This window comes from Molothrus aeneus, chromosome 13 (genome assembly GCF_037042795.1).
Source record: "Molothrus aeneus isolate 106 chromosome 13, BPBGC_Maene_1.0, whole genome shotgun sequence".
Lineage (NCBI taxonomy): Eukaryota > Metazoa > Chordata > Aves > Passeriformes > Icteridae > Molothrus > Molothrus aeneus.
Genome location: NC_089658.1, coordinates 5,786,796 through 5,803,483, shown reverse-complemented (window position 1 = coordinate 5,803,483; position 16,688 = coordinate 5,786,796). Strand labels below are relative to the sequence as shown.

Here is a 16,688-nt window from a genome sequence, read left to right as displayed (position 1 = left end):
TTCCTATCACCATTTAATTAAAGATATTAAAAAGATGCTAAATAAGGCTCTGAATTTATAAATTTCATATTAATAGTCTTGTAAAAAATTATAGTTAGACTTGTTTATTTATAACATAAAAATAATTTATAAAATTAGGCATGTTCATAAATTTTGGCAAGAGAAACACCTTAAATTTTAGTTTGTCATTTTGATCTACTTATCCTGATGTGTACAGGTGCCATGCACAAAACTCACTATTGAACTGAAAAGGGGCAAGGAAAGCAAGCAGCTTTTCTAGACAACTGAGTGCAAACACATGAATTGAATGGTTGGACTGCATTGGTCCTGGTTCCAGATTTTTCACAGTGGTTCTATAACACAACTACCACAGCAGTTCAGACAGCCATATTTCTTTTTCAGCCTGTGATATTTTGAATTTTTGTTTTTCAGAATTTTACACCCTTCCTCTGGGGAACAGTAATTATCTCCTGCTTTTCACAATCTTTTATTTTCTTTTTACTGTTGTGTGCTTGGAGGCTTGCCCATCGGGCATCGCTTCTAAAAATGACAGCTATTAACTACTCCACATCCCAAAATCATAGCAAGGTCTGATCACACTTCACCTCAGAGTTACAGAGCCTCAATACACAGTTAGCAAGATTAATTAATTAGATCTGTGTGTTGCAGATGGCAGTCTACTCCTTAGAATCTTTTTTGGGAGGCGATGTTACTTACGCTTCTCTCTCTGTGCATCTCACATTGGAATTGTATGCTTGGTGATTTCTTCCCTCCAGTAGTTTTCTACATGAATAAGCCGTATCAGAGAGCACTAATGGAATTCATGCATATGTTTATTTTTTTTCTACATTAAGCTTATTTTATCCTGTGAGAGGGTCATGCTTGTCAGGCACAATGTGATATTTGGATAATTTTGACTTCGGGTGGTTTTCTTTTTTGTTTTTTTTTTAAGAGCAAAATCTTAGCATGACAAGCTTGCAAGGAATGGGTATATCTAAAACCACTGGACAGTGGCTGTACAAGTCCACTTTGGTCTAGCCTGAATTCCTCACTTTAATAGTATTGTAATTTCTGCAGTAACTTAAAATTTGCTTGTAATAGTATAAAGCAATTCCACATCAGACTTGATAGAAGAGCACTAATACTATTTTATGGAAAACCACTTTTAAATGCCCTAACTGTAGTCAAACAGGGATATACTTGCTTACAAGTTTGTTGTAAATATTTCAATTTCTTATTCCAGAAAACCCTTTCATCTTGATAATCCACAGTAAAGTTATTTATTCTGTGAATAAATTCTCTTAAAATAATCTCTTCTTCTGAGGAAACAAGGTGAACATTCTTTCCTTCCAAAGCAAAATTATTCACGTCTTTTTATTTTGGCAGCCCAAATAAATGATGAGGATGAACTGTTTCAGAAAATGCAAGGTAGTTTCAAATGACTGTGTCAGTTCATTACTGTTTCCACTTAGACCCACATTTCTCTGCCACCAGTCAAGCCAGCCTATCATGAAGGCACTTTAAAGAAATGAGGAAACTTCCCTTTGTGTACGTGGTCAATTGCATAGTAAAAGGCCATAGGAAAATTCCTTCAAGCATTTCTGTTTATTTTTTTATGATGGTACTGTAAGTACCTCTATATATATATATATTTACATAATCTTCACTTAACACATTTTATGAAAAAAAGCATAAGAGGCAAGAAAAAACCCTTTGTTTTATATTCAATAAATTAATGTGAGTATAAAGAAGCCCTAGTAGATAAGAAAAAGTCAGAGAATTATGTATTTTAAATGCAGTTAGGAAACATACAAACACACTTTTGAGGAGGGAGAAAATAACCCCAGAGTCATTGCACTTGACAAATTTGTAGATTCGAAAGAATTGTTTTGTCTTTGACAGATATGATTCCTCACTTTTTCTTCTGGAAAGAAAATAGAAGCTGTAACAAGTTTACAGATGACAGACTGAAATAGGAAGGAAGTTGTTACAGTAGCTTTAATGGAAATCTTTATTAATATTATTACTAGAATTGACTACCTATACAAATTCACATTACTAAAAAACCTCCCTTAGTAAATAGGAACATTTTGATTAAATTAGAGATGGAGATCAGTCAGCGAATGTCACGTTTTAATGTCACTACTGTATCCTATCAGTCTGCAACTCTGCCACTTTACCAACTGAACTGTGTAATAAAAACTTCTCAAACCATTTTAAATACCACAGAAGCAAAGAACATGACATGTATTGAGATTTTTTTATCACTCATTGGAGTAAAAGTCAGCAAGGGGAACGGGTTCCTCCTGGAAGTAAACAAAATGTTAATTCTTCAGCACACACAGCAGCACAGTATTGAGAACTATATGGAACAGATGATGTGATGTTATTAGAAGTGTCTGTTATATGCACAGTACAGCTAGAATTAACTCTATCCTAAGATTCAAATAAAAGAAGTTATTCAATATTCCAAGAAACTGGCAACAAGTTTATTTAACATTTGATTTAGTTCTAATAAATTTTGCAAACCTAAAAATCAATGCAATTGAGTGCTTGAAATGTGCCATTAAGGTCTAATCTGCCCTCAGAAGTTGCTGATGCAACCATTATGTTACTAATAAAAATGCCAGTTATTCTGGTAAAGTTATTTTTTTTATTTTTCCCAAACAGTAGCTTATACAGGTTTGTTAAACAAAACAAGCTACATCAGCAAATAACAAGTATTTTTGCTTTTTTACCAGCACAGCTATGCCAGTTAGAAGTGCAGTTTCTTTTTCCTCACGTTCTTGCTGAAAAACATTATCTGAAGTAATTTAAGTACAGCCAACACTTTAAAAGTGCATTTCTATAGTGTCTCCAAAGAGCCTTTTGAGTCAGACCTAAATTTCCCCTTGTCCTGTGAGCACAGCCAAAGCTGACACAGGTGAGAGTTTGAAAAGGATGGCAGCTAGTGACAACTGGCACTGCAGGGTTGTGTGATGGGCTGATGATAAGGGGAAAGCAAGATAAGGTTCTGCAATCCCAGTGACAGCTGTACTGAAATCAAATCTAAAGTCTGCAGGGGTAGATAATGCAAAAATCTTGCTTTGCCTTTGCTAGAATCTCATATTTATGCTATCAATACCAAGATGGAAAAAATGAGAGGCACAACTTAGGATGAAGATAGCTTTACACCACAATTACACTTCCTCAGTCTTACAGCTGATGGGAGCTCCTCAGTGGCCCCCTCTAAGTTGCAGTGACAGCAGCCTAAAATCACCATGCATGGGATTAAACTCTACCTTCTCAGGCTCCTTCCATCAATTTTCTGGATACACCACTGTCCTGGGGTACCCACATAATCATCAGTGGAGTTGTGCCAAGAGCACATGCACTCAGTGTAGCAGTCACACACAACATTGCAGCTTGTAACTGTGTGAAAGAGCACTCTGCCAGGAGGTGCATTGGAAGGTCATTCTGGAGACAGGCTTCAGAAGAGGCCAGGGCATCACACACTGTAAGAAATAGGTTGTACAGCTTGTTCTAAGGTAAAGTCTGCAGCTGAGTTACCTGAGCAAATAAAATTAAGAAATCAATATGGTTCTGCTTGGTTTGTACTGAAAAAACCCTATGAAACAGCTGTATTAACCTAGGAGGAATTAATTGTTTTTAAAACACACACTAGGTTCAAAAGGTGTTGCAGTTCTCTGCAGTGAAGGAGACAGAAGGGGTTAGACAGAAGGGGTTTGGTGGAGCACAGAAAATACCATCAGAGAGCCTCTTGCACAGATCTCTACCTCAGAAATGTTGGTCTTAGCTCAGCAGACAGGTCCATGCAGGCCTGGGAGATAACAGTGGGATGTCCAAATGCTTCCTCTAATCTGGAAGTTGCTGATTGACCCCTGTTAAAAATAGCCTGTTCATCTAAAAGGCAAGAAAGACAGGATCTTTTTACTCTTTTAGCATACATGCAAAACATGGGTGCTTAAAGCAAGATGTTCTGAAAGGCAATATATCATGGAGCCACACTAAGAAGGAATAGATGCAAGAAAACCAGAAATAATGCCAATTAAGTCTAGAGGATAAAATGTCTTCATTCATAACTGGTTTTTATCTCTGTATGCACATCAAGAAGTACAGAAGATGGTGCCTAAAGTGCACATAAGTTAATTTGTTAATACCAGATGGATAGACTATAATAGTTGAAAACTTTAGAGCTAAATTTGGAATAGCTGTCATTATTCAGCAAATTTAAATAGATTTAGGAATCCCTATTGAATTAGGAACAGGAATCACATCAGAGATTTCTAAAGAGGTTTTGGATATATACCCAAGCTCCACTCTAAGTCTTTCTGTAAGGTACTGCTGTCACATTTCTTAACTCTTTTGTAGATAAATACTTAAAACAAATATATGTCCCAAACTTGCCAATGTGAAAATGAAAAAGCAAAATTTTGAGCTCCTCTAATATGCAGTTCTTTTACAAAGTAAAAACCTCTGACAGCTTACCTGTTTCTTTCAGGTTTATCAGCTTTCAAATAAACTTCACATCCCATATCCTTAGATTCTACAAAGATCTACAAAATTTTCACCACTACAACCAGATTAAGACTAGATTTTTTTGGGAAGAATTTCTATATGAGATGAATTTTTATAACTAGCAAATGTTACATTCAAATATTTAATAATAACAACACTCAATATTTAAACTATTACAATCTCATCATTATTTTAGTCAGCCCTTCCTACCATTTTAAGGTGTATATTATTTTCTCAATAGTAGTGCACAAATGTAATTGACATCTTCAATTACAATGTCACTATCATTCTGTTCATGTTGTTGAGATCAAAACCCAGCCCACGCTTACTCTCTTATGTGTGGGCAACAAGAGGTTTTTTAGCCAGCTAATGATGACTAGATACAAAGAAGGAGAAAGCAACAGGTTCTTGGTTTTAAGGCAAAGTAAGATCTCTACAGGTATTCAAACTAATTTGATAGACTGTGTATATAAGATATATACTTCCCAGTTAATATACTAAGAACATTGTTTAAGTACAACAATTAATGCCACCCCTTTAATCTTCCTAATCATTTCGAGTTAGCTATCCCTCATTGCTTCTAATGCCTGAGCTCTTCAAAGTCCAAGTACCCATTAACAGTATCTTGAGAGCTGGAGCTGGACACGTTCACACTGGACATCAAACTGCCATTTGAATTTTTTAAAGCATTTGTGATACTTTTGTGCACATCAGATTTCTTGGCTGAAAATGCAAGGCCATTGAACTCATTAACTACAGTAATGCGACTATTGTGCTTCTAATTAAAATCTGTTGTGCTTGTAAGTATTGCATTTATCTGCTCTGCTTCCTGTGCAGTGAATAGGCCTGGGCAGAATGCAGCCTACTGCAGTGTTGGGGTATATATTATACATTCAACACACAAAAAATCACTGAAATGCTCCTCTCTGAGCCATCAAGTGACAATGTTATTCACATTATTTCTTCCTAGCTGACAGTGCCACTTTAGGACTTCAACTCTGGGTAAGGATTACAACTCATACTATTCACGTTATTGCAACTTAATGAAAATTTGTTACTTCAGCATGGATTTGTTCTTATCTGCACTCTGCAAAATATCTATCTATATGCTTAAACAGGGTATCCCAGGCCAAAGTGTTTCCCACCACCATTGATCAATGTGTCCAGGTAGGTGCTACCCCTCACTTCAGGGATGTTTGCACTGAGGGTCTCTGATTGTACTGTACCAGGCGTTAGAACTTATTCCAAATGCGCTTCTCAGACACCACTGTTGTGCTGCAGGTAGTGCTGATCCTGAGGAGGAAGGCACAGAACAGATTAAAGCCATGACACAGATACCTGTCACACCTGAGGCCGTGACACAGATACGTGTTCAGCTATTTGTGCTTAAGCACCCAGAAGGTGGGCACCCCTCTAAAATCATTTAACACTTTTAGGCTGGCTTTATCACCATATGATTCTCAAACACACTTCAGTTGTTTTCCTCACATGGAAATAAAACAATTTAAAAGGGGCTGCCTTCCTGTTCGCTGTGGCCTTAGCAGGGTTTTTAGGCGCGACTGCCCGTGCAGGTGCTCGGGTGGCTCCTGTGGTCCCGCGGCAGGAGCTGCCTTCCAGCCGCCCTTGCTGAGGGACACTTGGCGGGACGCGCTGCCCCCTTGGCCTCACCCTCAGCTCACCCGCACCTATCCTCGCCTCGCCTCACCCCACCCTCCTGCTGACCTTCCCCTCACGGGGCCGCCCCGCAGGCGGTGAGGCGTTTGCCCCGCCGCTCGGTGACTGCGACCCCAGAACCGACCGTGAGCCGGGAGGGCGATTAAAATAACATGGGGCTCCTCTAGGCGCTAATGGGATTAGAGGCGAGGCCGGCGAAGCACGGGCAGCGCTGCGGCCATGGCGCGCCTCTGATGGCGGGAGGGCAGCGCGGCGGCTGCGCCTCATGGGCGGGGGCGGGATACCCCAGGTAATCGGGGAGGGCTGCGGGGCGGGAGCGCCCCGGCGGCGGGCAGGGATGGTGGGGAAGGCCTGCTCGCCCCGGGGGCGAGGGGAGGCGGCGGCCGCCCCGAGATAGCCCAGGTGAGGAGAAGGCGAAGCAGGGGGCCTGGTCGGGGCCGGGTAGCGCGGCGCGGTGGGAGTGCGGCGGGAGAGAGGGAGGCGCGGCTGTGGGTCAGGGGGAAAAAGCGCGGGGGGCTGCGAGGAAAGGAGTGCGACAGCGGGAGGAGGAGAGGAGCGCGGGCCCGGGGGAGGGCAGAGCGCGGCGGGAGGCGGAGGAGAGCGTCAGCTGGAGCGGGGATAGCGGGAGCGCGGCGGGAGGCGGAGGAGGAGAGCGTCAGCTGGGGGCAGAGATAGAGGGAGTGCGGCAGGAGGAGGAGGAGAGCGTGAGCCGGGGGGGCAGAGAGAGAGGGAGCGCGGCAGGAGGAGGAGGAGGAGGAGGAGGAGGGGAAGAAGCGCGACGCAGGGACGGCAGATGCCTGGAAATAAAAATTTGATGATTGCATGCAGCGGCTGGAGAGACTCTGTCGGTGGCGGCGGCGGGGACGAGGCAGGGACAGGGGGGGCGACGGCAAAATGAAGTATCAGAAATACCTGACTGTCTTGCAGATGGCCATAGGGGTGACCGCCTCCAACAGGGGCAGTCTGATGCCCTTAAAGAGGAAGCTGTGGTGAGTAGGCACAAACGGGGCCGCGGGCACTGCGGGCCGGGCCGGGCCGAGCGCGGGCCGCGGCGGGACGGGCGGGCGCGGCGGCGGGGGGTCCCCGCGGACATGAGGGGCGCCGTGCCCAGACCTGGCCTGCGGCTCCTGGCCGGCATCGCCGGGGCACAAAGTTCCCGGCGGATTCGTCGGCAGCCGCATGGAAACGCCGGGAGGCGTTGGCGGTGCCGGCGGAGCTGTCCGCGCCCGGCCCGGCGGAGGACGCGGCTGGAGCAGGCTTCGCTCCCGCGGGCACGGCGCTGCCGGACCGGCACAGCGGCAATGGCAGCGCGGGCTGAGGGCGCGGGAGCGGCTCCGGCGGGGGCTCCGCTTGCGTGACAGCCCGAGTGTTGCCGCCGATGTAGCGCAGTGTGCTCCCGCCCCGGGCTGTGCAGAGCCGGGTCCGAATTCCCTGCCCCTGCTGCTGCTGACAGGTGTACCGAGAAAATGGGAACAAGGGGACGCAGGTCCAATAGATTAGTGAGCGCCAGAGGTAGTGCTGTTCAAATATGGTCATTTTTCCTCAAACCCTGCGTTTCCCCTCACTGATTCTCACTCCTTTTGTGCTTGCTGATTGTGTGCTGAACTGTTTTTTCTGGATGAATCAACAACACGTTATGAAAAATGTATTAAAGTATAGTGGTGTAATGTGGGTGAGTAGGGCACCGGCAGGCGTATGGCACTGCAATACCCAGGCACTCGTGGGCGGGCAAGAGCCCACTGTTAGCTCCATGGGAGCAGCGGGACCTGTGTCATCATCAGGACAAATCGTGAGGAGGAAATATTGTCACATCTTCTGAGAGGAAGATGTCAATCACAAATTTGTACACTGAGAATTTCTTATCTGAAAAGAGCCAGGAGTAATATTAAGGTGGTAGTGGTCACACAGTTTTCTTTCACTGTACTTACCTGGCCCTAGTGAAGCAAAGTAAAGCATCAGAGAAGGCATGATAGGTCATTTATTTGAACATAGATAGTTTGCAAATAAAAATATTTTCGTGTCAGCAGTGGTAACAAAAATGGCCCTTACATGAATTGTAGAATGTTGGGTTTTTAATACTTTGCTTTTCCCCACAGTAGAGACAGTGTCAGGAAAATGTATCAATTGAAGAAACATATTGTAGAACTCTAAGCTTTCTGTCATTAATTCCAGATCTTGGTATTCCTTGCAGATAGAACACAGTTTGATGATTCTGTTCATCCTGATTGTAAAGAAAAAAATCAAATTAAGTTTTAGACAAAAATATGTTATCATGCAGATAAGTTTTATTACATTTAATCAGATGTTTTTACAATGTATTTGGTGGTTTGATTCTGATTATGTAAGTTACATAAAGTGTACCATACCTTTTTTATTCTCCTCAAATGCCACTCCTGCCTGTGTGCAGCAGTGAATGCAGTTGTGTCTTACATCTTTTGAGAAGTTTAATTATGGAAAATGTAATTATGACAGGGTTCTCTTTAATATTTTGTATGTCTTCTTGGAAGTGCTTTGTTTGCTGGCATGTTAAGGGAAAGCTATATGTATTTGTGTGCTTTAAAAGTACATCTGAAAGGACCTGATTCAACTCCTACTTTGTCTCCAGTTGGAGTTAGATCAGCTCTATATTGTCCTGTTTCATGGTGAGATCCTGTGCTTTTTGAGGTATAGCAAAATATTCTAGTGGCTCCACACTAATACATACCACAAGCATTGCATTTCATAACATTTCCAACTTGGCATCATGTTGCTGCAATGCAATGCTGTGTGAAGATTTAATTGACTAAAAATGTTAAAGAAAAAGGCAAACTTTTTTTTTTTTTTAATTTTAGGGAGATGTGTGAATTACTTGAGCATTTAAAAGTATGTCTTTGGGATATTCTTATTAATAGGTAACATGATATATATTCTCATTTTCTTTAAGAACTTTAATAGCATTAGGCATGATCTGTATGGATAGATTTTATGCTTATGGGTGAAATACTATTTTCTGATGCACTTAGAGAAGTTCTTAAAGGTACTTTGTCATGCTAATTTTTCTTATTTCTGCACAATCTTTATCAAATAATGCATTAAGAAAATCTTAAAGAGAAAATATGTTGCTGTTACTCAAATCAATGCAATATTTGTGTATATTCACAACACATAAATCAAAAGCATATTCCAATACTGTATCACTGGAAATCTCAAAAATACCTGAAGAAAACACATAAATCAAGTCCGTCTATAGTCAGAGGGTGCTTTTAAATCTATTTTTATTTGCTTATTTTTAAAAACTTAAAAAATTCTCTTTAACCAATGACATTCATAAGCTCTTTGATGTGTGAATCCATATTGTAAGTGGAAACGAAGATATAATTTAATAAAAAAGGGTTAAAATGCTCATCCTTTTGTTTGTGGAGATAATCCACCAGAATCCTACTGAAAGAAAATGAAAAAGGTAATAGCAATGTTTTATTTCTTTAGGGAGCATCTGTCACTCCAATTTTCTCCTGCTTTTCCCCCCCACCAAAGTGTATGTCCTATTCTGTGATGCATGGAAGCAGAGCTACAAATACCAATGTCTCACGATGAAAATACCAATGTCTCACAATGGGTTAAGAATAAATAGTTATTAAGTGGCTAAGAATAAACCAGGCAATTGGAGAGAAGGAAGCTATGCCACAGGCTTGCAGTGGGAGATGGAGGAGACAGAAACCTGCTTTGTATGGAGTTTGTAATTTTATGATGAGGTTTACTTGGGGCAGTAGTTCTGGACTCAGTGCTGGAGGAAGCTGCTGGAGTCCTGAACTGCTGATTCAGACCCTTTCCTGTGTGTGTGCAGTGTTGTAATCTAATATGTAGGAGCCTAAACGAGATGAGTAGGATGTTTTTAATCCTCTTGCTGAAGGGACAGCATTTGGATACAAAACCCACCATCATAACCCTGCTAGTACAGGTAGAGTGCAGCAGGGACTAACATCTGCAAAGGTGGTCAAGAAGAAACTGACAGCTGAACTGGAAGTTTGCAGATTAAAAATAGTAAATTTTTATAAATATTTTCTGAAATCCCAAGATGTGCAACCTGAGTCCTTTTACAGTAGAGAAATGCCAAATCACATTATTAAGGGGAGTCACACAGGTAGAACATAATTTCTTGTCAAACTGATGATTGCGGTTTTCTGCTGCAAGGAGAAGATAGCGGGCAAATAAATAAACAAGTGAAAAAGAAAAAACAACAACAAAAGCCCCGACAGGAAATTCTATCCATTCTAATAGTTCTGTCACTAATGTTCCCTTCCGTTTCTTACAGCATTTGCCTTGACTCTGAAAGAGTTCCTGGGTTTGGTGCTGGGGAGTGAGCATTGTGAAAAAGGCAAAAAGCTCAGTTAGTGATAGGTTTTCATTGGGGAGATTATGGAAATGAGTGAGACTATTCCATATTTACATTCTTTTAAGAATGATTGGTAGTTGTCTGAGGCAATCTAGGTTACAGAAAAGAATGTAGATGCAGTGCGCTACAGAATTTGAATTTTGACAGGATCCAGTTCCCCTGTTTGGTGCTATTGTTAAAAGAATGTGCGATATAGAAGCCTGGATGTTAAATGATAGCTGCTTCTTGGAAGATACTGCACAGGCACATTTATTTTCAAGCATAGGAGTAAACTTATTGAAATCAGTGAGGAGTAACCAGCGTGTCTGGAATTAAGCACTGAATGCTTTCTTGTCTCAGAGTCTTTGTTTTTAAGCTGGGTCTTGGCTGTAGAAGCCCAGGCTTATAATGAAGAATGTCTGTTTTATCATTAGGACCATCCCTAGGGAGAAAAGTGTCATTGTTTGTTTATGTTCCAAGAAGCATCATATTTAGTATAATTAAATAATGGAAAATGTCACCTTAATGTAGGAGAAAGAAACATCAAAGATTGATCTTCTTGGTGTCTCTACAGAGCTCTATGGAAAAGTACAGATCTTCAGAATGGATATTTTCCATTTTTGATTACTAGTTGGAGTTAATATTGTTTGAAATGAGGATAAAAACTTCAGTTTAGCTCATTGTAAAGCTTTATTTATGTTGCAAGTTAATTAATACTTTTTTTTTTCCTGAGGGAGGCATGGATAAGGATCCATCCTTAATATCAACATACTTGCAGAGGTGCACAAGAGTTCAACACTGCAGCTGAGTGCTCAGTGTCTCTAGCATTGTTTCAAACTTGCCTTTTATTTTCTCAAACAAATATTAATATTGAGTAACTGTAATTGTTAGGATTTTCAGTCTGGTCAGTGGGAGTAAATGTCAGCTTTTCCAGCCTTATGTTTGAGACAGAAGCCAGTGATCACGCTGAGCTGAGCCCAGCCTGGGTCCTCACTTTTGGTGGTGCTGAGGAAGCTTGGCTTCTAATGGGAGGTATAATAATTATGGGAATTTTATACATCTCCCAGATGAGATCTGTGTAGCTACCAGAGGCAGAAGTTTCTGAGAAGTTTGCCTTGGATGTTGCTAAAAGAGCTGAAATGCTTTCTTTATAGGATAGGCAGGCAACTTGCAGTATGTGAAAAGTGCAATAATTATGTCACCAACAGAAGTCTTGTTGAGGCTGTGTAGTTGTCAAAACCTTGTCCACTCTGCATTAACTCCAGCACTAATACTGCACCTGGAAAACAAATACAGAAAATGTCTCATTTCAAGACATGTTTTTTAAACACTCTGATGCTGACTTGACTTTTATAAAATTGTTCAGAATTCTAATCACTGAACAAGAAGAGAGTTTAGGAAGTTCTTGAAAAATTTTCAATGTAACTGGTCTGTCTAGAAATTAAGATGACAGTAGCAATTTCAGACATAATTTAACTACAAAAAAATCAGGTAATATTGAAATTGGTTATAAATAGTAATTATATGTGAGTAGAATATAAATATCACTTGTATTCATAAACTCATGTTATACTCAGACCATCTGATTATTTTATAATATGTATTAAGTCATTAGCCCTTGATATGACACTTCACCTTGAAGTCACTGTTGCACATTATTTTGTTAGGCTACTGTGCTTGTCAGTGGAATACAGATAGTGAAAGTTTAGGGGTTTTTTGCTTATTTTACAAACTAGAGAAATAATTTAGAGTCATGGTTATGTAATGTGATATATGATCAGGAAGAAGTCAAGGTCAATGAAACCGTTGTAAGAACTGTGGATAATAAATAAGGGCCTCAGTCTCCAGGTGGGATATACAAAATGGTTCCATTTTACTTGACTAATATTTTCAAAAGTTAATGAATTGGGTGCCTTAATTTAGGATTCCTGTGATGAGCTCAATTAAAAAGGTGTTATGTTTCCAGAATATCAAATGCACTATTTGAACAGAAACAGCAAATTTAAAGCAAGGTGTCAGGAATTGTTCACTACCTTCAAAGATCCTTATGCTATATTCTACTTTTTGAAGCCCTAGACTTCCTTGAGCATTTCATTCCTAGGCTTTTGTTCAAGAGTTGCTTTAAAGTAGTTGATGGCCTGCAGATACTTTAAAAGGGCTCTTACGTATTTTTCTCCTTTAGCCTGTGATAATTCCTCTATACTCCTGATGCAGGTATTACAGTGACTTAGCAATTCACTTTTTAATTTGCTATTAATATTGTCTTAATTCAAAGATTCAAATAAAAGTTGAAAGGAGACAATCAGATGCAGCAAATTTTATTAATAAGTGTTTTTTTAAACTTAAGGTTCAGATGCCAGAACCATGGAACGTTGTATTATAGTTTCAGTATTCACTTAAAAAGAATAAAGTTTGTTTCTCTGATTACAGTGAACACTTTGGGAACATAAAACATGATTCAAAAGAGAGAAGGATTTTAAAAAGATGTTTTTCAGAGTTTTTAATAATTTCATTTTGCGTCAATCTTAAGACACTTTGGTCCTTTTCTCATGGCTTTGCACTCACATGGGTTTATTTTGGAACTTCATATTCTGAACTTTAGAGGTGTACTCACCGTGGAAATCACTAGTATTTGAAAGAGTTCCTGTGCAATACTACATGAGTGCTACTGGAAATGGATTCTTGAGAGCCTCATTGCTGTATCCATCATTCTGCAAAGCCTGGGTAAAATTATCCAAGTCTGTCCCAGGTCTGTTACTGCTTCCCTTTGCTAGAGCTATGGCAGGAGTGGAGGCCCCAGAGCAGCTGGTATTTAATTGGTTTGTGCTTGTCCCAAAGTCTCCTCTTCAACCAGAGTCAAAACCCCTGTGATGCTGTCAGTATGGATATCTTGCCTCAGATCCTTCCTTTGGTGTACATACAGTGCAAAGCTTCCCAATTCCCAATATCAATGGTATTGATTGGATTTTTCTTTGGTTGGTTAAGTAATACTGTATGTGCTTGTAAAGAGATCTAGAAATTAATGATTTTGTAAAGGATTGGAGGGAATAGATAAATTGTGGTGCTCCTTCTCTATAATTATACTTTGTAACTTTAAAAAGACTTTCCTGTATCTTAGAAGCTAACAAGTAACAGCCATAATTTATTCTCCAGCAGAATGAAATGATAGCTGGATTCCAGTGGCAGCAAGTTCATTTTTTCAAGTGGCTGTAAAGAGTGAAGCTCCTAAACAGAAGGGCCTTTAAAACATGTCATTAGTGTGGTTCTTTGTTAAAACTGTGTAACTTTGATTAGCCTGTTATTTGTATTTGTTTGGGTTTTTCCATGTAAGTAGTTTTCTTTTTTAAATTTTTTTTAATAAAGGCTTTTCAGTATCAGAAAACATTAAAAGACTTGCAGCCTAAAGAAATGCACATTTGTGGGTAAGGCCGTAAAAATGGCTTGAAATGTTATCCAAAATAAGGAAAAGCCCAGTGTAGCTTACAGCTGTTTAACTTTTCTATTAAGTATAAGGAGGAAGTCTAACGTGCCAAGAATTTAATTCATCAGAGGTGCATTTGAAGATTAATTAACCCAAGTTATAAGTAATGGAGTAGGCAGCCCTCAAAGATTCCCTGTAGAGAGAATAAACAGAGACTCTGACAGCAGGGGAACAATTGATCTCTCTGAGGGCTCCAGCATCTGCATCTGCCACGGACACAGAGTGTGCTCAGTTAGGTACTCGAGCAGAGATGTTTGGAGCACTCTGTTACAGAAGAGACATTCACACAATAGCAATGTGCTGCCATTGTAAATGTCACTGTCTGTGCCACAAGACAGAGACTGAGCAGTTGTCTTTCTTTGGAAATCTCTCTGGTAATTCTTGAAGACATTTTAGCAGGGAATCCGTGGTGTTCTTGAAGTTTCTGCTGTGTGAACAAATATGTTACTGTAGTAGGCAGGCATGGTTCTCAGAATTCAATCCATGTATGATTAGACAAAAAATACCAGTGCAGTCTCAGCAGGAGTTTCATATTGTAATTAAGATATATGGATAGCATAGTAATGTTTTCAGGTAGAAACTTGCAGTTTAAAGTTGGCAATAAAATAACCCAAGGGGAAAAACCATCTAAACCAAATTTCTACGTTATCAAGAGAACTTAGAGCAAGCTGTTTATATATAGGTCTGTGTGCATGTGTAAAAACACCCAAAATCTGAAAACAAAATAGTGATTTGGTAGTTAAAGTGATTCAACAATGAAAAAAAAAAAAAAAAGAAGGGCTTTATCTTTATAAACTGAATAAGAGATTTGAAAGGATTTGCTTTAATTTTCAAGTTTGAATATTGTAATTTCTTCTCCCTAGCTGTCCTATGGCCATGTTGTCGTGACCATGACATTTTGTAGACCTGGAAGTCTTGCTAATCAAACAAGAGTATTCAGCATGTGATTACTGTATTTTGTATTTGGAATTTGGTATTTTAGGAGCTGATATGGCCCACTATGCAATGTCCTGTTTTGGTGATGCATATGTTTAACACATCTCCACCATTCTTTCTTTTTTGCACAAACATTTATGTGCGTACAAAAGCCATTAATTCTAAGTTAAAGAACGTAAAAAACATCCTAAAGTGTTTTTTTTTGTGAGAGGAATCTTTATGGTTTTTGGGAGAAATACTGAACTGCTGTCCAAAGACTATGGAAATGCAAAAAAATACATATTACTTCTTGTTAAAGCTGGTTTTTGAAATCTTCTATGGCTGCAGTTGAGAAATAAGATAAGCGTAAATCTGGGCATGAAGACTTCAGGTTTTTACATAATTCTTGGTGAGTGTATTTCTGGAATGGAGTTTCCCTTAAGTGCCAGTCTGACTAGGGACTATTTTGTATTTAAAATATTAACGTCACAAATCCTAGTACACTTAGTTAATTGTTAACTTAGTTCTGCTTATTAGTGATTTCCACCAAGCTCACTGAAATACGGATTGCTTCCTCCAAATATTTTAGTTATGGACTCCCCCTAGGACTATGTGTAGATTACAATATGATGAAAGGCCTTGTCAAGTGTAGTTGCTTAATATATTACCCCTATAACTTTAACAGATGCTATTAATGTCATTATTGTTGGTTGTTACTCATTGCTAGAATAGCTGAAGCACCATCAGCACTCAAACTGGAAAAGGTCAAAAGCCAAATACTGCCAGGCTCCTGGTGACTTAACTGACAGCCATCAATGTGTGTCACAGGACTTGGGTTTCTACTGAAGAAACAAAGAAAAATACTTTTAAATTTTCAGAAGTAAAATATATTTTTCTACAATGTGTCTTTTTTTTCTGATTCTACACACTTTTGTACAAAAAAGATCAGAATGTTTTTGACAAAATCTGCAAGCAGTGTGGTCTTGATAGGAGCTAGACTTCTACATACTTGTGGTCTTATTTTGGCACTTAGTGATTGAAAACTGTCACTTGGAATGACATTTCTTGTATGTATAGCATGGTGATGTGTTTTCCTTTGTACATTTTTTACTTTAAGCAAATAAAAGAACGTATTCTTTGTCTGATATGTGGCTCTTTTTGTTTGGCAGGGTAACTCCATCTTCCGAAAATCCCAATGGTGCTACCTGTAGTGTAAGTCAGGGAAAGCCCTCTTTAAGAAGAATAAAAGGGAGAATACACAGAAGCAAAAGTCTTGATAGCATTGATTTCTGTGAATTCACTGTAAGTACTATATCTCTTACATTTATCTTATATGAAGTTAAGAGAATCTTATTAATGAAGCAGTTTGCTTCTTGCATTGGGTTTACCTGTTTGTCAGATTAGCAAAGGTATTGTACTTCATGTTTTAATTGCCTTGCTACACTGCCAGATATTATGAGCAGTGATGTCACTTATATGATTGCTGATTTACAACTACATTCTTGTTCTTCAGCAAACATGAGACAGAAATTTCTATGTCTAATTTAAAAATTTTTTCCTCTGTAAGATTAAGAAATTGACTTGCAAATGGAGTAAATATTAAAAACTAAGTATTATTTCAAATTTTATTTTTATATTGAGATTTTGGAAATTGTGTTTAAAGTCAAGCATGACTTTTTACTAAATGCAAAAAACTATTTAATTGCATATGGCTATAATATAGTGCTAGAAAAGGAAATAGATTTTTCT

At 39.4% G+C, this 16,688-nt stretch overlaps 1 protein-coding gene across 5 annotated transcripts in view; it reads left to right on the top strand.

Moving 5' to 3' along the window:
• The first annotated feature begins 7,000 nt into the window (after positions 1–7,000).
• Positions 7,001–16,688, top strand: part of TJP1 (tight junction protein 1) — a 158,937-nt gene continuing 149,249 nt past the window's right edge. For all 5 annotated transcript variants that reach the window (XM_066559202.1, XM_066559200.1, XM_066559199.1 and 2 more), the window contains exons 1-2: positions 7,001–7,181; positions 16,109–16,241. In XM_066559202.1, coding sequence (XP_066415299.1) covers positions 7,015–7,181; positions 16,109–16,241 — 300 coding nt within the window. In that variant the 5' untranslated portion in view covers positions 7,001–7,014. The remainder of the gene's footprint in view (positions 7,182–16,108; positions 16,242–16,688) is intronic.